The sequence below is a fragment of the Paramormyrops kingsleyae genome, chromosome 3 (assembly GCF_048594095.1).
Source record: "Paramormyrops kingsleyae isolate MSU_618 chromosome 3, PKINGS_0.4, whole genome shotgun sequence".
NCBI lineage: Eukaryota > Metazoa > Chordata > Actinopteri > Osteoglossiformes > Mormyridae > Paramormyrops > Paramormyrops kingsleyae.
Window position 1 is genome coordinate 35,765,364 of NC_132799.1, and position 24,742 is coordinate 35,790,105.

Genomic DNA, 24,742 nt, shown 5'->3' on the forward strand with positions numbered 1-24,742 from the left:
TGTTTCCGCTGAGAGACGTGCCGCGTGACTCATTTCCCCAAGCAAACAAGTTATCTTAAGTCGGTGTTTACAGTTTGACTTCTGAGAATCAGATCGAGTTCTAGGTAATTTTTTTTCGAACTGGTTGGTTCGATTTTTAAGAAATTCGAGTTCTAATGAGTTCGACAACTGAGGTACCACTGTATATATGTACATTTATTTATATATATATATATATATATATATATATATTTATGTATATATATGTGTGTGTGTGTGTGTATATGTGTGTATATATATATATATATATATATATATATATATACACACAGTATATACACATATATAAATATATATATATATATATATAAATGTACATATATACACACACACACATCTGGAATATAGATGTACATCTGGTATTGTGAAATGACGGTAACTTTGGACTACCCATCCATCCTTCCATCCATCCATCCATTACCACCTATCCAGCAGCAGGATGTGGTGAACCCAGAGCCTCTCCAAAGAAATGATTCTGGGGAGCACTCAAGATGAGGAGCTAGTCCATCGCATGGATAATTTTTAATGTTATTTTGATATTATTTAATTTGAGAGACTGCAGAGATGACGACGCCAGGGCCACTCCACGAACTTTCGGGTTTTTTTTGTAGCAGCTCGTTAAACACCAGCAGCTCTATTCCGAGAGAGAAGCAGCTGGAGATTAGGGTCGATAGACGTAACAGCGGTAAACGGTACGTAACCCAAGTTTAGGCTGAGGAAGACTGTAGCTGGTTCGGTGATGCTGCTGTTATGGTTGGGCGGGGGCGGGGGAGGGGGGGGCTTGGCTTCTGTTACGAAACACAGATCACTGGATGCGCATCGTTCCACAGAGGGTGACTCACTCGCAGCCAGGCGCCGTTATGTAACCGTGGGAGGGGCCCCAGCATAGCGACGGCCCTGCATGCTGCTCGGCGTCTCGCCGTGATTCACCCGCTCTGCCCCTCGGCCCTCGCTGCCTGCCGGGCCTCTGCCGACACCCCCCCCCCCCGCCGGGGGTCACGGGGCACGTGAGCGTGTGGGCAGCCTGCAGGTTCTCCCGGCTGCCTCGCTGGCAGTCAAAGCCGGGATTGAATGCCTTCAAAAGAGTGGCGCCGTTTCTGGCCTGATGGGACATCTGAGTTTGTTTAGTATTAAAACGGTATAGAGATGTCTTCGTCCGTCCATCCACCTTCCAAACACTTATCCTGACCTGGACCAAGGCCTGTCCCAGGTAGCACAGGGCTAGGGCACACCTTCGATGGGATGCCAGTGTAGTAGTAGTAGTAGTAGTAGTAATAATAATAATAATGTAGTAATAATAATAATAATGTAGTAATAATAATAATAATAATGTAGTAATAATAATAATAATAATAATATAATAAAACTGCTTTTACAGGTAGCAAGCTATAATATTTCTTACAGAGGACTTTATGCCTTTATTACTGGGGGGAATCAAAGTGCATCATGGAGATTTATACCCCCTGACATGACAACCAACCCAACTGCCCCCCCGACTCAATCTGCCATGTCAGAGCTATTTAATATGAATTAAAAATCAGGTGAGTTGGGGCACCACTGTCCCACTACAGGACATTGCGAGATGTCGGTTAACGGCACGGATTGAGGAATATCTGCAGGGAGAGAGAGAGAGAGAGAGAGAATGCAGGATTGAAGCCCCCCACCCTGGAGGTGTGAGGTGACACCACGCTGCCCTATGGGTGGATGTCTTTATACAGCATATAGAAATGCATGTTCCCTGCTGTGCTTTGGTCGAAAGGAATAAAGAAACCAAACAAACAAGCAGGGCGATCCCTGCAGGCCAGATGGGGCGCAGCGGGAAGGTGGTGCACGGACGGCATGCTCTCCGCCGCACCTCCCACTGAGAGCCCCGGGATCCCAGGCGTGCCTTCCCCTTTCAGCACCACTGCCGGTGGGGGTGTGTCCTTGCCCCCCTCCTGCCTGTAGGTGGCGCCCTAAAACCTGAACCACATCTCGGCTTAGCGCCTTTAAATCTCTCCTGTGAGCTATCGGTATTTATTTTGTCTGAATTAAGTGCTGCTTCTAGAGTGACGCCGGAACTGCGGACCTGCGGGTGCCACCATTTTGACATCTGTTTACACCCCCCCACCCCCCACCCCCAGACGAGGATGACGGAAACATGGAGCAGATGTGCGACACCCTGCTGATGTGCATCGTGACCGTGCTGAACCAGGGCCTGCGGAACGGAGGAGGCGTGGGCGACATGCTGAGGAAGCCCTCCAAATCCGTGAGTCACACCACCGGCCCTCTCGCGGGGACCACCGCCAGCCCCCCGCAGTCTCCTGGCACCCCCGCGAGTGTGATTCCATTCCTGGTTTGTCCATATCTAGCAACTACTGATCCATTCAGGGCTTGCGCTGATCAGTGAACACATATTATTATTATTATTATTATTATTATTATTATTATTATTATCTGCACATCACGAAGCATCCTATCTTGTAACAACCTCTGTTATCTCCACTGCTTTCTGATTGCACATAAATTATGTGCGCAGAATTTATTTGATTTTTAATTTATAGGTGGGTGCCAGTATTATTTGAATATTCATTTATTTCTAGTAATTCTAGAAATATTTCTTTATATGTGTGCTGTATAGTTTTGTATCTGAGTATTTTCTTATTCTTTTTGCTTTCTTTTTGCAGTTTTCTTCTTTTTCTTTTTTTTTTTGCGTGTGTTCTAAATTAAAAGAGGCCACTGCCATTGTCATCTGTAATTATGATTTTCAATGTGATGGCATTTTTGCCACCTTGCGGCTCTGCACTGTAAAATGACGTCACTGGATCCGGCCGAGTCATTTCTGATCCGCTTGTTTCGGGATTCGAGCAAAAGCGAGTCGTGGGCGTATCGCGAAACTCTGCCGCCAGCCACAGTGACTTCTGCCTCCGGGTTTCGAGGTGAATACCCATGCCGCCGGCCGATCAGATCCACGCCGCTCGTGAGACGCGTGGGAGGCTCTCCGACAGGCTGCCCACCCACTCGCTCATCCAAAGCGGGGTGTCAGTCTGCATTCTTGGTCTGTTTTCAGTTTCTGCCTATTTAGGCCATGGCTTTACACTTTTTGATTCCCCTCTGTCACCTGAAATCGCCTGGCCTGCGGACATTAAAAGGTACACGTCCTCTACCCTGTACCCCCAGCCCACGTCATGTATTTCTAAAGACACATTTGACAACAAGTTGTGTTTTTTTGTGCGTGTGTGCGTGTGTGTGCGTGTGTGTGTGGGTGTGTGTGTGGGGGAGCTATGGAGGACAAAGCGGGCTGTTAATTAGCCTCTAACACACCTGTGGGTCCCCCCCATTTCCCCAGGACACCAGTGCTCTATGTTAACTTTGTCTGAGTGGAGATGGCAGCGTGGGAAACTAGACTAAAACGAGGAAAAAAGGGCTATTCTTTAGTAAAGTGTCACAGAGAATACTCCGGGGAACCACTGGCCAGCATCAGAGAAAGGAAGCGGGCAGCTTTATGTGGATTCTTCCAAGAAGAAAATAAAAGTGTACAAATTTATTAATGATTTTGTTATTTAAAGTACATAATATATCTTCCGTGTGCTGGAAAGCTGCGTTTTATCATTTGGCTTCCTTTCCGAAGACGCACAAGAACAGCCCGTGTCTGTGTTATACCTGAGGATGCAAAGTAAAACTTAGACTAAATATAAATGCAAAAAAGCATATTACAAACTAAGCCTGAATTTCCTAAACTGGCAGCAAGCCCCCCGGAGGCGGCCCTGCAGTGAAATTCCTCGCGCAGGAAGTCCGCATCTTGCCGAATGATGCAAGGCCCCGGCAGAGTGTATTTTTATCCGATGAGTGTGACTGTAGGCGGGCACTGGTGTGAGGGAGCTCGCGGGCGCCACCGCCAAAAGGCCAGCGCATGCGACTGGCTTCTCCAGTGTCTCTTCACACGCCGGAAGCAGTGATGCATGCGAACATTGCGCCTCGCCGATAAGCGCACTGGAGTAAACATCTCGCTGCAAATCTTTCCTCGAGATTTGGAACACGCTTTCTTCCGCCAGTTCGGAAATGGCGATGGACGTCCTCTCTTCCTCTTGAGGGTGCCACTCATCTTAACCTTTTGTGGGGGAGATCTGGTCAGTCGCCCCCCCCCCCCCCCCCTCCTGGGACATGATGAATTCCGTTAGGTGCTATGTGGTAGATCACTCACCCCTTAGGGCTCTGTGATGTCATCCGTCAGTCGGGGAGTGTGAGTGTGGTTATATGAGCTGAGGATTATCAAGTCAAGCTAAGATCCATGAGTAATCAGCTCCCTAAGGATGGGAGGGGGCTGTTTAGGGCCCTTGAGGGGGCGTCCATACTTCACTGGACCTGTTTTTGTCCTGGTGAGAGAGGCCGCTGATGAAGCCAGCAGTGTGAGAAAGACTCCCTTGTCCTCGACCATGCAGAGAGGGGCACAGCAGAGAGGAACAGTCTCTGAGGGAGTATTCAGCAAGCCCCTGCACCCCCCCCCCCCCCTACTGATTTCCTCAGATAAGCCTCAGTGCCTGCTGTTTGTGAAAATACACTTCATTGATGCGTACAGAGCACCTTGTCTGAACCCTTTCTGTCAGTGTCCTCTCCAGCCACCTTCTGAGAAAAGACACTTTTATCGCGGCAGTATTGCGATACCTCTGTCGACGGACACTTGTCACTCTGTAATCTAACGACTTTCCGAATTCATAAATGAATAAGTGAAATGTTATGGAATAGCGGCTTTCTGCTTAACATTAAATTTGATTAGTGGTAATAATAATATTGTAACAGCAGCAGCAATATTTGGGGCACAACTGAACAGTCTCAATGTCATACCCACAATCCTTTGCTGCAGTGTTTACTTTAGGGATATTGTGAATTTAATATAGGGTTACATAACATTAAACCTGCTCTCTGGTATATAATAAATATTTTAAGACTAAAAACTAAGATGATCTTACTTGATATCGTTGTCATGTGAAAGTCCCAGGCCGTGACCAAAAGCCGAGAGTTTGGTCGGGAGATTCCTGTGCTGGCGTGTCCGTCTGGTACCATGTGGGGACCGGTGGTGTTTGTCCTGACACTGATGCGGGAGACCTGATTCAGCCGAACCGGGCCACTCGCTTACTTACTCACTGCGAAATTCTGCAATCATCAACTTTGTGTCATCTTCAAAGCCTTGCTAAAGTAATATATTAGAACAAGTGTACCTTAAAGTCTTGTATCTGTATATTCGTGGTTAAGGCGCTGTACTGATAATTGTAATAATATCAGTTATAATAACGCTTTTGCCATATGATGGCCTGGCATCCCATGTAGAGCACGTGCTGTTTCCAGCCCAGCACTGCTTGGGATTGCCACCGATCTCTACATCTCCCGGTCCTGGTTGTAGGACGCATGTATGGCTAGCTTTTTTATAGATATGCTTCTTTTTAATGATAGAATGAAGCCACAGGCTAGAGGTTAGACTCCAGCTGCCTGATCAGCAGATTGCCGTGGGTGTCACTGGCGAGCGAAGGGCCTGGATGCGGCGTTTGACACGTTCCGTCTGCACAGGAACCCCGGTTTGCTGCCCGCGTGGTCTACGACCTCCTGTTCTTCTTCATCGTCATCATCATCGTGCTCAACCTGATCTTCGGTGTAATCATCGACACTTTCGCCGACCTGAGGAGTGAAAAGCAGCGCAAGGAAGAGATTCTGAAGACCTCCTGTTTCATCTGCGGTGGGTACCGAGCTTTTGGGGGGGGGGGTGAAGCCATCCCTGTAAGACTGAACTTCTGAAATTCAGTTGGCCCCAGCTTTATGGTAACTAACTAAAGTAGAAGGTTGTGTACTGGGTTAACTGGGATGATACCGATGTTTGTGGGAGGCACGGTGGCACAGGGAGCTGCCTTGTACTGGGGTTAGTGGTTGGAATCTTGCCCCACTGTGTGTGAAATTTGCATGTTTTGACCATGTTAAGTGGGTTTCCACCAGGTACTCTACATTTCTCCCACAGTCCAAAGACACGCAGTTTCACTAACTTATCTCTAAATTGCCTGTAGTGTGTGTATGTGGGGGCCGGGGCAGTGGTTATCACTTTTGCCTCACACTACTGGAACTAAAGGGTCGAGTTTCTGCCCTGTTTACGTGTGTGTGGAATTTGCATGTTCTCACCATGTCATCGTGGAGTTTCCTCCAAGTTGTCTGGATTCCCCCCACAGTCTAAAGACCTGCTGAGGAGAATTGGTGTGAATGGTGTGTGTGCCCTGCAAAAGGTTGGCGCCCCCATCTTGGGTTAATCCCTGCCTTGTGCCCATAGCTTCCAGGATAGACTCCAGACCCCCGCAACCATGTAAATGACAAATGGGTACAGAAAATGGGAGGATGGATGGATGAATGGATGGATGGATGGGTGTTTATGTGCCTTGCAATGGACTGGCATCCCATCCAAAGTGTACCCCTGCCTTGTGCCGTGTTGCATGGCATGGTTCCAGGCTCACTCGCTATCTTGGCAGGAAGAAAAGAGGATTATCTGTCTGTTCAAAGAGACTGTCTGCTTGTTGCAGGATCCTGTTAAGACTGGACTTTTGTAAACCCTTGTTAGCATTTTCACTTACCAGAGCGATCAACGTTCCCTCCTATGACACCTGTGTTCTCTCGCAGGACTGGAAAGAGACAAGTTCGACAACAAGACCGTTTCCTTTGAGGAGCACATTAAGTCGGAGCACAACATGTGGCACTACCTCTACTTCCTGGTGCTGGTGCGAGTCAAGGACCCCACTGAGTACACCGGCCCGGAGAGCTACGTAGCCCAGATGATCAAGGTGTGTTGACTTGTTCGACGCATTTTAAATTGATTAATTGGCCAAAGCCAATCAGGCCACAGAAATGGGGAGTGATACATGGAAAAATCATGTATATAATGATGTATTGTAATGTATTTTCAAGATTCTGGGTGAAGTTCAGTCCATAGCCCTACAGCACTAAGACAAGGAGGAGGATGTAAATAGGAATTCAACTCCTGAAAACATTCATTCAAGCAACTGGGTGCCAAATGACACTACAAGCTGGGTCCGCGCGACGCGTGCCAGCTTCGTGTTGGTACACGGTTGGCAATATGACTGAAGTAAATTTAGACAGACCCAGTTTTGTGTGGCGTTACTTTGTTTAAATGAATTAATCCAAGACTTTTTGGTACCGCGTGAATTGTGTAATATTTTTTTTTAAGTTTGTTTGGATTTGTACTCGAGGAATGTTTGGATGTTCAATTATTGTCTCTGCTTGGATTCTAACGGCTGTAAACATAAAGTGGATCTCAGGTTCATACAGGACGTGTTTCCCAGCATAGATCAGCTGGCAGTGGCTACCTATGGCCTGTCCCTTCATCCACTGTGTTACAGTAATTATATTACCATCCTGTTTAATATGGATGCTTGTATGATATTTACATTAACCATTTGCCAAATGATTTGGGCTCCTTGATGGTTTGTGTTTCCCCATGAGCCCAACCTTGTGTCCAGATCGACTAAGGCCAGGTTCTTTAGTATCTTCCCTTGGCAGGTCAGAAGTAGTAGTAGTAGTAGTAGTAGTAGTAGTAGTAGTAATGGTGGTGGTGGTGGTAGTAGTAGCGGTAGTAGTAGTGGTGATGGTAGTAGTAGTAGGGGTAGTAGCAGTAGTAGTAGTGGTGATGGTGGTGGTAATATGGTAGTAGTAGTAGTGGTAGTAGCAGCAGGAGCACATTATTGATGCTGAAGGATTTTCCAAAAGGTTACAGCAGCACACACAAAACGTGACATCAGTACACAATCAAGACACAGAACACAATACTGTACAAAAGACACAATACAAATACTAAATTGCAAAGTGCAAAAAAAAAAACTGTGCAAACATTTAAATACCATACTGTTCGAGAGGGCTGGCAACAGAGAGGGGGTCGGGGGGGGGGGGGGCACTTATTGTAGTTCTTGATGGCCACTGGGAGACCTTAGATAGTGCTCACTGGAGCAGCACAGCTGTGTGAGTCTATTGCTGAATGTGCTTCTCTGTTTGACCAGGGTGTGATGCAGGCATTGGAGCAAATCTTCTAGTGTCTCAAACATCAACCTGTCATTTGAACATAACAGAGCACTTTGTATTCTTTGTACAGTTATTCTCATTCAGCCAGTGTCCTGAAGCTGGTATGTAATGTTAGCATATCACGACGGTAATGCAAACGTAAGAGGCTAAAAATGCCTGTAATGGGGGTGAATCGTACAGTCTCCTATGCATAGAGGACCCCACCCCCACCCGGATCGACCCCCCCCACTCCCCCCCCCGATGGTTTCGACGCTTTCGGTGTCACGGGAGCGCTCAAGCAGTTACGTTCCACGCCTTCGTTATCCTGAAATGCAAGAGGTGCTTTGGCAAGTCGGATTGCGAGCTGCTAATTGCGAGATGCTGTTTCACTCCCCGGTTTGCTTTGGGGCTGGAACGCGGCCGGATGTCCGTGCCGCTTGGGTGGCGAGAAGCTGAGTGTCCCGGAGACGCCGATACGGTGTCCTCAGCCTGCGGCGACTCACTACGGTTCACAAGCACAGGAACAATGGATCTATTAGCGTGTCATCCAGAAAATATGTGGCGTCTTACAATAAGAAATGGATTGAGTTTCTGTACCAGGGTGGGTCGAACATAGATGGCAACAACCCTAGGATATATAATGATTTTGACTTAAATTAATATTTGCCAATCCTCGTTCATTCAGGAAGTGGTACAATGTAGGATATAATAGATGGCTGTACTGTGGCTAGTGTGTGCGTGTGTGTGTGTGTGTGTGTGTGAATGAGCGGTCCCCATAAGGATATGTTTACCCTACATGTGTGTGCGCGTGTGTGCGCGCGTGTGCGTGTGTGTGTGTGCGTGTGCGCGCGTGTGTTCTCTGTGTTTATCACTGCTTCTTGCTGCCGGGGGGTACAAAGCACTTGGTCCTGTGTTTCCCTAACAGGGGGTGCCTAAGTTTTTGCATGAGAGGCATGATGGGGGAGGACTGCTTTGCTCCACCACCCAGGAGATCGTTGTGTAAGGGGCATGACTGCAGCTCCGCGCTGAGTCACCCTCCCCCCCGGGAGCCGGTCAGGGGGTTTGTTCGCGCTACCTGTGCTTTAATTATCCCCGACAGGCTGGCCGCGCTCGATCCGCATGCGGCGCTCCTGTTACGCAACCTTTTCACTCGGGTGCAGACAGTCCCACTGGCTCCTTCTAGCCCCTCACATGGTGCACTTTCGGCACGTTCCCATAGCAACGCTGCCCTCCCGTATAGGTAGGGTTTAAAGATAGACGCAGCTTACGGCTTAAGGATGCACGGACACTGTTCTCCCGATGGCCGGAAAGGAATGTCTGCCCTTCCTGGGCATGACGGGGGTGTGTGTGTGGGGGGGGGGGTCCTTTCAGGGCTGAGGACGCAGACCCTCCCCGCTCAGCTTAAATAATGAACGATTTCAATAACTCTGGAGTGTGTGATGTAGCCAGGACTGGACACCTCAGGGGTCATTTCTGCTAATCGAATTTCCCCGTCATTGTCAAGCCAGAAAACCACATCCACAATCAGCGACGGCAAAACGGAATGTCGCTGCTTAGAGAGATGTGCATTCATCGCAGTCGATTCATGGTGATAGCGAAACTGGGAAAATGCTTACAAAACACGGCCTTTGATTCTCATGAGAATTTACACGCGTTCGAGGTGAATGGGAGACTCGCTTCGGCGCAGATCTGCCAGGCCCCTCCGCAGGCGTAACGAGGTCATCACCCCGTCCATCCCACACCGTGCTTTTACCAAAGCGCTGCCCATGATCTCTCTCCTTTACCGCGTCTTTGGTTAATGCTCCATGGCAGCAGGCCGGGATGCTCCAGAATGCACGTTCCAGCTTCCAAGCAGCCTGCGGCACGTACGAGGCTATGGATTCACTCTAAGCAGAGACGCATTTTAATTGTGTTGTTTTTTGTTTGTTTAATGCCTAAAGCAGTGGTTGTGAGGTGTAGAGGTGTAGAGTTTGAGAGTAACTCTCATCCTGATTAAGATTGGGCAAGGCTGTGGATCTACGTCACGTTAAACTATAGCTTAATTATGGGGGGACACTACAGAGAAATTACCTAATCAAGACTCCAATAGTGAGACAGTTTATTTACTTGATTCAATCAAAATGTTGAAGCTGAAAATTCACTGCTGTCCTCGTTGTTTTTCCCAAGAGTTTGTCTTCATTGTTTGTCATATTGACCTCTTCCTATTCAGACCCCATTGTGAATTAAATCATTTGATTTAATGTACATCATTAAATACAGTATTTCCACTTGTATGTTGCTAATATTTAAGGGGTTAGGACTCAGAGAGATGTGTGGGTCAGTGTAATTGTTTATTCTGTATAGACTGGAGAACAGGTATTTTTGCACATGGATTTTAAAAGGAGAGGTTTTCATTAAGAGGACTTGTTTTTCGTTTTCTCACACAAAATGATGTTTTGAGCTGCTCTCCGCCCTCCCCCTTCTCACCCACCCCCCGCTGATCCCAAGGCCTGGCCTGAAAATGAGTGCGTCGCCCCTGAGCCGTGAGGGTAAAATGGCTCGATTCATCGGCTTTCAGCTACCACAAGCTGTGCCCTGTTCCCGCTGACTTTCTGCAGCAGCCCATTGCGGCCGCCTTCTCCCGCTCACTCTCCTGTCTCTGTGGCCTCTGAAAACCAGTTTTAATGGGATGAGCAGCTTTCCCATCCCTCCAGCACTTAGTTCATTGTTTGAACCTGTAGCCCTGAATTGAACCAACCATATATTTCAATGGGTATTCGTGATTCTTCAGCATAGACAGCCCGAAAACTGAAAGTGGATCCTCTTTAAGAACTTATTTCAACTGCTGTTTTAAAGACCTTGAGAACCTTGGTAGTTTAAATGACACAAATTAAATAACGTGCATAGGCACTGACACCATAGCCACAGTCAGGTTTGTTTATTTGTTGTTGTTTTGCTTCTGTTGCCTCAGCGCTGAATTCCAATGTTTCCAGTAGCGAATATAGATGTTTCCAGTGTCCTTTTGTCTGGCTGTGCCCTGCTATGGAGAAGTCGGATGGTTGATCTGTGAGATCTGACGCAGGCCTCTGTTCTCGCCAGCCGAATAGAGAGCTTGTCCCCGTCCAGTATGCAGCGGGGAGGGGGGTGCGGAACACTGCCAGCAGCAGTCTCGGCGGCTGTGAGCCATGTGACCTCACCACAGGGGCTGGGGGGGGGGGGGGGGGTGTTGGTCTTCTTTCCACCCCCGCAGTGTGTGGCCCAGACGACTCGGGAGAGGGCCTGGGCGATTAAGACATCATTGGCTCAGAGTGCCGGTGGTAATTCCGGTCGACACAAGACACTCCAAGAGGTGCACGTGATGCCTCTAGCGCCATAGTGACCACAGCAGAGGGGCTCCAGATGGCAGTACTGCGTGAAGAAGTTTTAACTGAGGATCTGAGTAATGATGATGGAAAGTGATGAAGGACAGCAGGCCGTCACACCTCAGTCAGGTGTCCCGATCTGAGTAAAAGTGGCAGTCAGCGATCCAATCTGGGAATTTCAGGGTACCTGCAGCTTTCCTGTTTAATCCCCCCACTCTCCATCCATTCATCCATCCATCCGTCCATTTTCTGAAACCGCTTAATCCCAACCGGGGTCGCAGGGGACCCGAGCCCATCCTGGGAACAATGGGCGCAGGCGGGAACCAACCCTGGGCAGATGCCAGCACACTGCAGCCCCCCACTCTCTATGACGATAAATTTAACATCTAAAGTAATGGTACCTAAATGTTATGAAATTAAATGTCATGTGATTTTAAGAAACACAAATCCATGTTCAGAGTTACAAATGTAGAAATACCTGTGCCTGCTGCCTAAGTTTTATGAGTGCAGTCCTCATTTTCCAATTACAAATCCTAATTTAATGGTTTACAATGTTTAGGGTGCGATTAGGAATCACAGTTCATGCATTTGCAACTTCAGCACTAAATGTAAAAAAAATCACTAGTTACATGAAGAAAGGTATATTTGCCACTGGTGAAAAAAATCTTTTGAATGAATGTAATGAATTGTTTAAAAAAAACTGCATAATGAATTAACGATTGAAATCCTGGATATCTAAATAAATTAGTTTCAGTGATATGCCAACAAAATGTACTGCTTACAGTTTACATTGACAGTAATGTAAATACTGTAAGGAGGTGATTAGTAAGTGTGGGGTTCTTACGGATACAAATCGATCGTGCAGGGGGCTACAAACTGTCTAAACTACTCATAAAATGAGAATCTGTGTTTAATCTGTTCACTTGACATATGAATCTGTTGGACTTTGCCTACAGGTCAAGTTAGGGATTTACAAATATGATTTCTGATTTGCAGTTTGATTTTTACGTACGATCACCTTACATGTAAATCTGTTTCCATTCTTTCTCTCCGCCATGTTCAGGAGAAGAATCTGGACTGGTTTCCTCGCATGCGGGCTATGTCCCTGGTGAGCAGCGAGGGTGACAGCGAGCAGAACGAGATCCGCATGCTGCAGGAGAAGCTGGAGAGCACGGTGGGCCTGGTGACGCAGCTGTCGGCCCAGCTGGCTGAGCTCAAGGAGCAGGTGAGTCACGGAATACCCCCATATGTCACGGTGGGTCACCCTGATCTTTTGGGTTTACCACCCCTGTGATCCTGCAGTAGCTCGAATCCAGGGCAAGACGATGAAATGAACTTTAAAACCTTTACCAACACAACTCAAGCTAAGAGATGTACTTGCAGTGCTAACAGGGAACTTTTTCGGGTAGGGGGTCCTTGTCTCTCCCCCAGCCTGTACACATCACCGCTGTCCCTCTCCATCTATTAAGCACCAGCACAGTCTGCCGTCTCTTACTTTGCCAATGTTAAGTTACTATTGGCCTGATTAATTACAAGCCCCCCCCCCCCGACCCGCACTCCACCTGACCTGGGTCTCTGGTGCTCATGGTGCGTATGCAAGCTCGAGGGGCCTATCTAATGGTGCTTTTCCACTGACATACAGGAACCAAGCCCTACCCAAGTGAAGAGAGACTAGTTACAGCACGGTTCCAGCTCGCTTCGGTTTTCCACTGCAGGAGGGTTGGCTCGGTAAAGGCGATGCAGGGTTTGGAAAGCGACAGTGACGTAAAACCCAAGGGACGCCATCAGTTTGTGGTACAGCGCAGTTCTTGGTGACAGTGGAAAAACACCATAAGCCTGTGAGAGAGAGCAAGGGAGGGGTTTAGGCTGCGGATTCCTGGTCAAATATGGTCACAAAGCATTTCTGGACATATAGATAGTTACTTATGTAGCCCGAACATCCTGTGCCTGTGGGCCTTAACCTCTGTGGCCGAGTTTCTGAAGGCAGACTCTCCCTCCCCCCCAACCCAACCCCACCCACAGATGACAGAGCAGCGGAAGAACAAGCAGAGGATGGGTTTCCTGGGGCCTCCAGTGGCCAACCACCAGGTCTCGGCCCACTGAAGAACTATCCCCCCTCTCCTTCAAGGAGGGACTCCCCTGACATGGCTGCCAAGGCCCAGGGCACACTGAGAGCAGGTGACCTGGCACGTAGTGGCGGACAGTCCTATTGGATACACTCTCTTTACATGTATTACTGACCTCCTGTAACACACACACACACTCACACAGACACACCTACCATGGAATGGCAGTCATATTAGGACATGTCTGGATGAAAGGCAAAGAAGAAAAGGTGTCTTGGTGTCTCAAGGAATCCTGGCTCTTCTCTTCAGCATTGCCCATCTTTCCTACCATTTCTTGTATTGTATGTGTCTTTGTTTTACAGCAGTGTTGAATTATTGGGTCCAAAATTGGTTAAGGGCTGGACTCCAGGCGATTCTGACCTACAGGGGAATCATTTTATCCTCTTGACTGGAAATTTTCTGGGTTTTTAAAAGAATAACATTCTTAACATTCTTTCTTTTATGGCTGAAACGTTGCTTAGCCGTGTACTTTTGGGTATGATCTGCATGTTTGCATTTGAACGAATGGGCAACATGGTCTAACACACCAGCCACAGCATGAAGAAGCCGGCTGCCTGCTACGCCGCTCGGAGATGGTGTCAGGCAAGCTGGGAGGACTGGGATGACTGGTGGATGGGTGTCATCACGACCCAGCGACATGGAGTTGTTTCAGACAGCGCGTCCATCAAGCAGGACAACACCACCAAGCCTGTCAGACACTCCTTTTGCCTTTGGCCAAGTACTTCTTTCTCCTGGATGAATTTGGAAGTTCGAGAAATCCACCAGAATGCCAGTCACACGTTCTCCGGTCCCATCTTCAGTACACGGTTGAGTCGTGCACCATGACAGATTTTGCCCCCTTGGTATTCTCAATTTTGTGTAATGTGCCTTCTCTCTAAAATGAGCTGTACATTGTTCATAAAATAACATTAATATGTATATTTAGACTGAGATGTATATTTAATGGAATTTACTTGAATTACGGAAGACTGTGTATTACAGAAAAAACCGTGGTGGCAGCAAAGAATTTCTCTGGAGATATTTTGGTCGACGGACGATCGGAACAGACTGTCCTGTGAGGGCTCACTGAATCGCGGCTGTGGGCACCTGGGGGGGTGGGGGAGGCGTTGGTAGTGCCTGTGTTCTCACTGTAGTCTTCGCACGCTACCACTCACATTGCCCTCTACGGCTTACATACGGTCGCGGGGACGCAAGGCAGGTTTACTCAAGTGTGACGTGGAATGTACCTTAAGAGGGACCCCCCCACCACCACCACCACCTAACCTATCACCCCCACATCTCATTCTAAAATATGACTCTTTCAGCCGTCACTCGCCTAATGAATGCGCCCCCCCCCCCCCCCCCCCCCCACCCCACCCGACACGCACAGACACGTTGTTCCAGTAAAGAAACTGAAGCTGGTCACTGTCACACGAACCACAGCAGCATAGTGAGAACATATAGTCACCTCCGGCATCCAAAACTCATAAAACAATCTAAACTTTTTCTGTGCTGTCAGATTAATATTTTTAAAAATAAAGTGTTCTGATAACAATTGTATATGTATTGAATACGTTTTTTGAGTCTAGAGTGTGAGATATTCCTGCATTTTTTACAAATTGTAAGTGGACTGTTAACTATAAAGTTCGATCAGTAAAAGCCATTAATTTGATTTGAGTGTGTGGCTGAATGGGCAGAAACGCTTAGTGCGTGTAGGACTTTTCACTTTATCTCTGTGTGCGCGCGCTTCCGTACAACGCTAGTGTAAAATGATTTTGTATCACCGCCAACCTTAAGTCAGGAAATCCTGCATGTTAAACGGGGCAGAAGGACCGGACCCTCCCAGGGCTGCACCACGTCTCCCTGGGAAAGACCTCCATCAGTGCCGTGAAAGTCCTCAGCTCACCAAAATTCAAAGGTGGTAATGACTGGATAGAAGAATTTAGGATCGGAGTATATCCTAATGCCGGCATGTGTGATGTGATTAATGTACTGTAGACGTACATAAAGTGGACCGTTTTTATTTAACCGAGCTCAATTTTCCGACTTTTTTTTTTTTAAGTATGCCGCGGTCCGTGTTCGTATCCGGAGACGTAATACCCTATTTTTACAGAAATAAATGGGCGCGTTGGGGAAATCCGTAATGACAGCTGTTAAAGCGTTTAAGGGCGGCGGCAGTTACGTCAGCATAGAGCGCGCGAGCGCCCGCGTGACCGTGCGTTTTGTAAACACTCCCTACTGCGCGTGGCAGATGTCGGCGGCGTAAACAGACCAATCCTAATATATCCTACCCCCGCCCGACCTCGTGATGAGTCACATGACTCATTCGGTCACGCCAAACGTTCCGGTGGGCAGATGTATTGTCGGTCACGCTCCTCACGTGATGAATGGTGGGGCCCACGAGCCGGAGTCCGTGTGACAGTGTGTTTTCCGTGCGCTCTCCGGTTCCTACCCCGTGTTAGTAGGAGGTGCCTTGCCTTGGGCTCTTATGTCTCCTAATCGGGGTGGGGGTGATACCCAGTGCCTGGCAGGCTGCATGTCTGCAAAATTAGTCCATTTAGTGGTTGTTTATATGTTTCCTCCTAACATTCTTCACAAAAACAAAGCCATCAATCAATCAATCAAATCTAACCTAGTGGTTACCAAGTGGCAGAAGCCAGTTACATATTATTGAATCTGAGCCTCGGACGATTTTCCCTCACAGCCCGGCAAATATTACCTTTGGGGACCCCCCCCCCCCCCTCCCCTCAGGTTGCAGGTGGAATTTGGCCCTGGGGGGGATAGCCTGGAACTTCTGCCCTAATCCCTTATCTTGTTCTGGGTCGCGGGGACAAATGCAGTGTCCAAATATATTTCTGCATATGTAAATAGTTAATTATTTTATAAGCATATTATTAAATAAGGGACTAAGAAAGAATTGGGAAAATTGGCAAGAAAAATATTTTATTAAAATTACATGAAACATCTCAGATCACTGAGTAAACAAAAAATACACATATTAATAAGCAAAGATATTAGCTTTAAAAGAGCTCTCCATCTGAGTAGCAGTTATAAGGCATATAAGGTGAATGTGAAAGGGACACAGTATTAGCATACTCAAGACTTTGAATCATTTTATTACCCACTGTTTCAGCGGTTGATAGAATCGAGCATTTACACCATTGTAACCACTTTGCTCTGTTAGGATTTATTACGGCATACTAAATGTCTCCTGCTGCTATTACAGTAGCTTTTGAGTATATAATAGTCACAGCCAGTCTTATGTATGTAGCGGACCTTATATTTCAAATTTTTAAATAGAATTTGTGGGATGTTCTGCTGTCTAGCATGTAAGGCAAATGTGCTTTGTCATCTTACACTGAAGGGAAGTCTTGTTGCTTGTCTGTGCACCCCTAGTACCACCCCCCCCCCACGCCTTCACACAGAATCCAAACCCTCTGTGGCTAGAGTGTTTTACTGGATGTGGGAGAAGCAGCTCACTTCCTGTTTTTTTTTTTTCTTTTCCCCTCCCCTCTGGGGGATGGATTTCACGGGACTGCTCCGGGCGTAGCCAGTGGGCCGTGTGGAGCGACTGGGCCCCATGCCAGGCGCCCTGCCCGCCAAACCACCCCTCCGCCAAAGGAAGGCACATGACGGGGGGGTGGGAATGGATTAGGAGCGCCTTCACCTCACGCATTTAAATTCCTTTCTTTCACACTGGAATCCGCGCCGTGAACTGTGATGTGATGGAATCCAGGCAGTAGGGAGGAACAGTAAAATAATAAGAGAAATGGCAAACGAAGTAAAAGAACAAAAAAAAACAAATATCAAAACATTTTGATTTCGATGAAGCACAAATTTCCCTTTAAATTTATAAAGGATAGAATTACATCCACTATAACTTGACTGCTGTAGTTGCAATTAAACGTAGGATCCATTTACGCTCTATATGGAGGTATGTTGTTCCCAGACTGGGCTATTACGTCAGCTTAATTAAACGGCACGAATTAAGCGCGAGCGTCTCCATTTGGTGGCATTACTTTCTCAGAATGTACAGCCTTCACTTCCAAGCTGTCTGGACTGATTTGCAATACATTCGGATTTATTCAGCTCACAGTTCGCCCAGTAATGCAGTTCCTGGCATGGGAAGCTGCAGGGGCACACTCACAGTTACTTGGCCAGCTTGTCGCATTCCTGCAGTAATTTACGCTTGTGACTTTCCGGCACGGGACAACTGGCAGCTTTTCAGGTTTTCGGAGTTCAAATATTTCTTTGCGGAATGTGTTGGAGTTACTTTCCGTAACTAATCATTATACCCGCTTGACTATCTAATCTATATTCCTATCTCCAGTAAGACTCTGTTGACTCAGACAAACATGTTTGGCTAATCTGTGAGTCTTTGTTGTGACTCTTTCCAAACCAAAGTAAATTAAAAGCAAATTATGTCCGTCCATCTTTTATTTGCATCTCTTTAGTAAGGTAAAGGGCCTGAGGTCTTTTCCAGGCAGCAGAGGGCACAAGCTGGAGATACACCCTGTACTGGATGTCAGGCACTAAGGGCAATTTAGCGTAAATGCATGTCTTTGAACTGCAGCAGGAGATCTTTGCGACATGGGGAGAACATGCAAACTCTCCACGTTGCATGTTACCTTAGAGAGAAAATATTTCTGTAGTATACTTAGAATTAGCGTTAGAAAATGTTTTACAATAAGAAATCCAGGGACAATAAGGGTTAGCATTTCTGCAGATGCAAATTGACAATTTGTCTTATACATCATCTGTGATGAAAATGAAGGACCGCGTCCACACGTCTCATGGAAATGCAAGTGAGAATTACAAGAGTTTTGCAAGTTTATACGTTTGCCTTTTCACTCCCTTTGTTACAAAAAAAGAAAATGTTTTTAAGGCCAAAAGCTCTATATAAAGAAAGCCGATATGTTATAAAAAGCTGTAAAAAATGTAGAAAATCATCCCTTCCCTTGTACCAAAACTTTAGGTTTACAATTGCTCGTGTGGGGTTTCCCACCCTGACGATGCAAGGTGTCACAGCAGGGCGCCCTTTGGAAACTAGGGATGGTTAACCTTCTTCCACTGGCGGGGAGATGGGGAGCCAATCTGCAGGCCCGCGAAGAACATCTGGTACCTGTGCATCCACATGATTAAGGCCCCCGACAGACACACCAAAGCCTGTGCCACATTGAGCATGATCTGGAGCAGAAAGTAGATCTTGAGGGTGCCGGTGATGGCGGAACAGTCGCTGACGTTGGCATACAGGAAGGTGCGGGCGATGGGGTCCTCAGGGTCATGGGTGCAGGAGCAGTCCTCACCCTTTTCCTGGCAGCTGAAGCCATTGATCAGGGTGTAGTGATGGCTTGAGAAGGCGATTACCAGGATGGAGAGAATCAGGCCCAGCGTGCAAAGCAGGAAGTATGAGACCTTGGGAGGGGTCAGAGGGGTGGAGTCACAGGGCACAATCAAAAACGAAGCAAATCAAGAGACCAACACAACAATCTCATTATATAGCACCTTTGTCAGTAAAGGTATTAATGGTGAATTTAAATCAGAAAGCAGTGGAGGAGAGGAAACAAATTTCCATAGTTTGATAAAGGAGAGAAACTTCTGGGGCTCCAAGGTCAGCTGACTTTCCAGCCCCTCTGGACATGCCAATATTATACAACCCCCCCAGGTTGCTCACGCCTACCTTCACAGGATGCATTAGCTTTTGGGTGGTTAATGCTGTGTGCTATCCCACAATGCACCATCAACTGAAGACCAATGTGAAAAATTAGGTAAGGCAAACTAATCATGTTATGAAATTTCTCACATTTTGCGTGCCTCAGATGCATGGAAACATACACTTTAGTGTCTGCCAGAAGTCCCTGCTTCTGTCTCACACCTCAGCACATCCACAGCCTCTACACATCTCAGTCTTAACGCCAGGGTAGTATCACATAGTCCAGATGACTAAATATGGTTCTGTAGACATGTTTAGGTATGTGACTCATAAACGGGTCTTTGCTTTAATGACGGATACATGTTTCCCTCCTCACCTTAACAATAAACTGCATGGATGTCCTCTCATCCGGCAGGTATGTGATGCAGCACAGCACAAACCCTAATATGGACACCAGGAAGACCTGCCAAAAAAAAATAGGCTCAATTAAGTACTTTTTCTAGCATCATCTCTAACCCTAGACTTTGTAGAGGGGAAAAGCAGGGATATTTCAATCATATGTCCTTTAAGGGAGTCCAAAAAAAAGCTCTAAGACAAAAAAGTGTGCAAATGAAATGATTGCCCTTAGCTGGTAATTATTTAAGAAGCGGATCTGCATAGAATAAACAAGGGAGCTAAAAATGGACAAAAACCTGCCTTGTTTACTTACATTTTAAACCTCCACATTTTTCAAGTCTAAACCAAACAATTTAATCTAGACTGTGCAACCGATCTCCTAACATTTTTTAAAATATTATTGTTGGTAACCTTCCCTCCCCCATTTAATAACTTTTACACCGTTGTAGAAAATAGTAGGGGGCTTTCTGACCCTGTTAATGTGCCTCCGATAGTTGTTGGTCTTGGGTGCTTAACAAACCTCTGGCATAATTTCAGCATGGCAGCCTTGTGACCAACATGCTGCATCTAATTTGATTGTTTTTCTCTGCCTGTTTACCGAATGAATGGGCCCCAGTGACCTCGCTGGAACTTGTACTGTGTGACGCTCTCACAAGACAAGATTTTTTATAGTTTTCTTACAGGTACCATGAAACACAGCTGCTACCTTTGCCGCATGGTGCCAGTTTCGATCATGGGAGGGTCTCTTTAGGGCCGTCCTATAATGAATCCCCTCGCAACAACTAACGGTGGCCTGTAAGGCCCATCTGATGGGTCTGTTCAAAGATGCGGCAGGTCATTAGCTGTTAATTTGATATTTTATAATCAATGAAGGTTTGTGCTGTTAACTTAGCACTGAAACGCTTTGAGAATGGCTTAAATCCCCATCTCTCATCACTAAAACAGGGAGCTGGGATGTGCCTGAGCTATTTATCCCCGTAATATATAATTGGCTGCCAGCTCATGGGGAGGATGACTGGTATCCTCCCAGCTGGTGATCGGTTTGTCGGGCTGGAGATCGATCCTGCCGCGCAGACGGAGCCAGCTTCCCCAAATCAGAGGATTAGCAGAGAAGTTTTTTCAGCATCTCCTCTGACGTATCCCTGTATTTACACACTGTCTGCTCCCTCCCCTGTTTCCCTCCACAGAGCCGTCACATGACCTCAGAGCAACGCTCGAAGCAGTTTTAGTCACGCAGTTGTGTTGCTTGGGTAAACTTGGTACCGATGTCTCACGTGGTTGCACTTCTCACTCTGTTAAACTGACGACTAAACCACAAGGTCCGCAGTAGCTATGGATGGAAGCGTGCATGTATGTCAAAGAGGGTGTTGGCTTTGTTTTATTTTTTGTCTTTATTTAAGGATTAAAAGACTTCATTTAATCTTGTGAGTGATTATGCTTGCCTTTATCTTTCAACCTGCATCAGTTAAAACAAGCTACTTGCAGAACCATTTACACGTCGCTGCAGTAGTGTAAAAATGTTTTCTCTGTAAAATGACAGTGGGGGCTGATCTAATCGTTGGGCCTTTATTTGTCCGGTTTATCAGGACGTTAGCTGCTAGGCCGTGGTTTGTCTACCAAGATCACGATGGGGAGACCAGTGCACATGGCTAAGCTGGCTCACTGGGCTGAGGTGGCAAGGCCTCCGTGCTCCCATAACCCCCCCCACCCCTAGACTGGCAGTCTACAGTGCCTCTCCTGCAACACCTCAATCTATTTTCGAAATGTCGGGGCTGCGGCTGTTGCCCATGGTTTGCATGCAACAATAGGTGTTAATGGTTTGGGGTTTTTTTTTTCTCTTGATAAAGTTTCCTAAAAGCCGCGGGTCATTTTCCAGAAGGCAGTCATGCATAACTTTGAACAGAACAAGCATCCTAAACAGGTAGCCATCCACTAGGTAAACCTTGACCACCACATATAGATCATGTCTGAACACACAAACACGTTTATAATGTTTAGTCCCAAACATTATAAACCTGAACAGTAAACTTAGGATTGGGCAAGATAAACAGTGGATGAATGTCTAAGTTTATCAGAAGGGTATGTTTTTGTTGGGTTGGTGGATACAGAGTTGGGACATTAAAAGGAACCAATAACATAAAACCTTTCTTTTTCACCATATTTTTGCATCTGATTTCTCTGCTGGTGACTTATTTGATAACTTAAGTGACTTATGATATTTTATTTATGCATGTGTGGTCATTCCAGTAGTAATTCAATAATCAACATACTATCACAGTTTATTTTTGTAGTACAGGAAGGGGGTGCAGTCACATACAGTTTAGGGTGTTCCATAGTACTGCTTTAAAACACCCAATTTTAACATTTTAGGATTTCTAATAGCCTTTTGTAATGTTTATACTTGCACCATGTCTCTCTCCACCACAAGGTAGTGATACCAAAATAAACGATGGCTCAGGGCAAACAATCTGCATGTTTCGACGCAGTCAAACGTCGAACTCTATTTTTGGGGCCTCATAGGCAACAACAACTTCTAGGTTTACGACTAAGAAACATCCGTAAGCATAATGGGCTGCACTCAGTCTGATAACCTCTGACTTAGTTAGTGTGATGTACTCATTTAAAAAAAAAAAAAACATTAGTTGCTGATATGTATTCTGAGTTATAGAGGTGTATATTAACTCTTACACTCTTAGTTTTGTATTTGAAGTTTTCTGTACTGTACAAGCAGTTATAAATGTTTAACAATGAAGCACATAAAACGAATGCTGGATTTTGCTTATCACACAGGCTGATGGTGGGACTCTTAATTTGACATGCGGTGCGGGTGAAGTCCGCCCAAACCTTAACCTTTTCACTCAACAAGGAAATTCTGCCCATAAATACTGCCAATGCATAAAATAACCCTGGCTTTAACGGTTACATATGGCTCTGTATTCTTGCTCATGTAATGTGGTCTTTTTTGTTGTGTGCGCTGGTCCATCTGACCTTGTGGGTGTGTAGCGGTGTACGGACGGCGGAGGGTGCTTACGATGATCCCGGCCCAGTAGGGCGTCTCCCTGGCCATCAGAGAGGGGCTGATGAACACCATGACGAAAGCCACCGTCATAATAGTGACACTCAAAACCAGCTGCAGTGTGGCGATGATCAGGGGGAAACGACAGCCCAAGCATGTGCGGCCGTCCTTCTCGCCGTCGCTGTCGTCGCTGGCAGACCCCTCCATCCCCATCTTGGTTCCGCGCGTTCTACCCCGGGCTCCCGCTTCCCTCCGTTTCTCGCTGTCCCTCCTGATGGCCCGGCCCCCCCGGAGGATCTCTGCAGCCGGAGTCAGACTCCGCTGCTATTTGGGATCAGACGGTCTGAACTAATATGGAAAACATTTGGAGCAGATTCCTTGAGCTGCTTCTGCGCCACATATAGAGAGGGCAGGGGAGAGTGGGGTGGGGGGATGCAAAGGGGGACTCTGACACACAACCGTAGTGTGATAAGAAGCAGTTTCTACAAAGGAATCGGAGTTATCCAGCACTCATACGGGAGAAGAGTGGTGGCTATTGGAGGGAGCCTACTGGAATGAGACTGGCACGTGGACAACAAGCTGCCAATCAAACCTGCGAGCAGCTGTGGGCTGCAAAGTCACTACACACTACAAGGCTTGTTTTAACTCCGGAGAAAGTCACATGATTCTAATTAAATATTAATGTGACCCATTGTCATGTGAGCATTAAAATGCTAATCATTGGGGTTATAAATACACCACAAATGCTTCACCAGGGTAGCAAAGTATTGAGGACAGAGTCTTTATCTAAACATATGATCCATGAAAGACATTTTTACTAACATTTGTGCGACTGTGTATTTAATCGACACATAAACACATCCACATTAAAAAAAAATGTATGTTTTATATATTTTTATATAACCCCATACTTTCTACAGTCTTGTGTGGAATTCAATGATCAATTTTGATGAGCAGTTACCAGCAGTAGATTTTGGGGGGCTGATTCAAAAATACATTTCACTTTATCACTAGGAAATACTTAGGAAATAGCATATCGGTACTACGGATGCCCATCTGATTCATCCGCAATGTCTCAAACTCCGTTAGAAGCATTCAACCTTCAAAGATAAAATTTAACACCTTCTAAACTTAAAAGCCATTGAATGCATTTCTTTTGGTCAAACTACGCCAGTGCATGAGTGTGAAAGTGTATCATTAAAGAACAAAAAATACTACACTGGTAAAAAGTACCAAATCTGTTTTTATCTGTTATTACATAAGATAATTTAGAATACAGCTTTAGGAAAAAAATAAGAGACCACTCCATATTTTTTTACAATTGTTAAATCCATTGTTAAATCCTGGCTTAATCCTGGTTTGTCTGGCAGAAGGCTATACTGCGAGGCAGGCTGTTTCCAGGCTCAGAGTTCCTAAGACAGCAGTATAGAAAAAGGTAAAGCAGGAGACACTGGGAATGACCAAAAACCAGCCTGGCAGAGGGCTGAAGCGACTTTCTAATGCCAGAGATGACTGTCAACTTATCTGGCAGTGCCTCATAAATCAGAGGACGACCTCAAGTGACCTTCAAAAAGAACGGGAAACATTACGTGGTGGGAAGTGCACTTCTAAGACAGTTAGGACTGCTAGGACTCCTAGAAGCTCTTAAAGACCCCATTAAGCAAGGAAGAAGCTCTTCATCAATGAGAAGCAGGGAAGAGCCAGGCTGGAGTTTGAAATAAAACAAACATTCCATAAACTGAGAAATGAGTGAAACTAAAAATATTGCTGAGTTGCATACAGGAACACTGCTATACTACACCGTATGTAATTGCATCATCGCAATGGACATAAAAATTTATTCTCCAGTCTACAATTACAAATTTAAAACAGAAACTCAGAACAGCTGCAACACAAACGCTGGGCCTACTCTTAGTTACTCATACAACGAACTGTAACCTACTTTAAATACAATTTAATTGTTTCACGTTGTGATAAATGATCAAAGGCGCTTCATTTAAACAACGACCTTAACATGCTTAAGGATTGGATTTGGCCTTAAAGCCCAGGGATGGCATGAAAACAATGTCTGTGGATTGGATTAATGGATTTTTGCAATTTAATGAGCATGTAAACAACAGATTTGCATCCCTGCAGAGCAGTAGTATTATATATTTTTATTTGTATA

At 46.1% G+C, this 24,742-nt stretch overlaps 2 protein-coding genes across 5 annotated transcripts in view; one reads left to right on the top strand and one right to left on the bottom strand.

The window, feature by feature from the left end:
* itpr2 (inositol 1,4,5-trisphosphate receptor, type 2) overlaps positions 1–15,070 on the top strand; it is an 88,596-nt gene extending 73,526 nt beyond the window's left edge. For all 4 annotated transcript variants that reach the window (XM_023815257.2, XM_023815259.2, XM_023815258.2 and 1 more), the window contains 5 exons: positions 2,163–2,287; positions 5,584–5,749; positions 6,673–6,833; positions 12,469–12,630; positions 13,428–15,070. In XM_023815257.2, coding sequence (XP_023671025.2) covers positions 2,163–2,287; positions 5,584–5,749; positions 6,673–6,833; positions 12,469–12,630; positions 13,428–13,508 — 695 coding nt within the window. In that variant the 3' untranslated portion in view covers positions 13,509–15,070. The remainder of the gene's footprint in view (positions 1–2,162; positions 2,288–5,583; positions 5,750–6,672; positions 6,834–12,468; positions 12,631–13,427) is intronic.
* A 1,362-nt stretch (positions 15,071–16,432) lies between these two features.
* On the bottom strand, positions 16,433–22,991 carry sspn (sarcospan (Kras oncogene-associated gene)). The gene is made up of 3 exons (XM_023815296.2): positions 22,591–22,991; positions 19,540–19,626; positions 16,433–18,925 (listed from the first exon to the last, which is right to left on the bottom strand). The coding sequence occupies exons 1-3, from the start codon at positions 22,786–22,788 to the stop codon at positions 18,557–18,559; spliced, it is 654 nt and encodes a 217-aa protein (XP_023671064.2). The 5' UTR covers positions 22,789–22,991; the 3' UTR covers positions 16,433–18,556.
* Between the last annotated feature and the right edge of the window lie 1,751 nt (positions 22,992–24,742).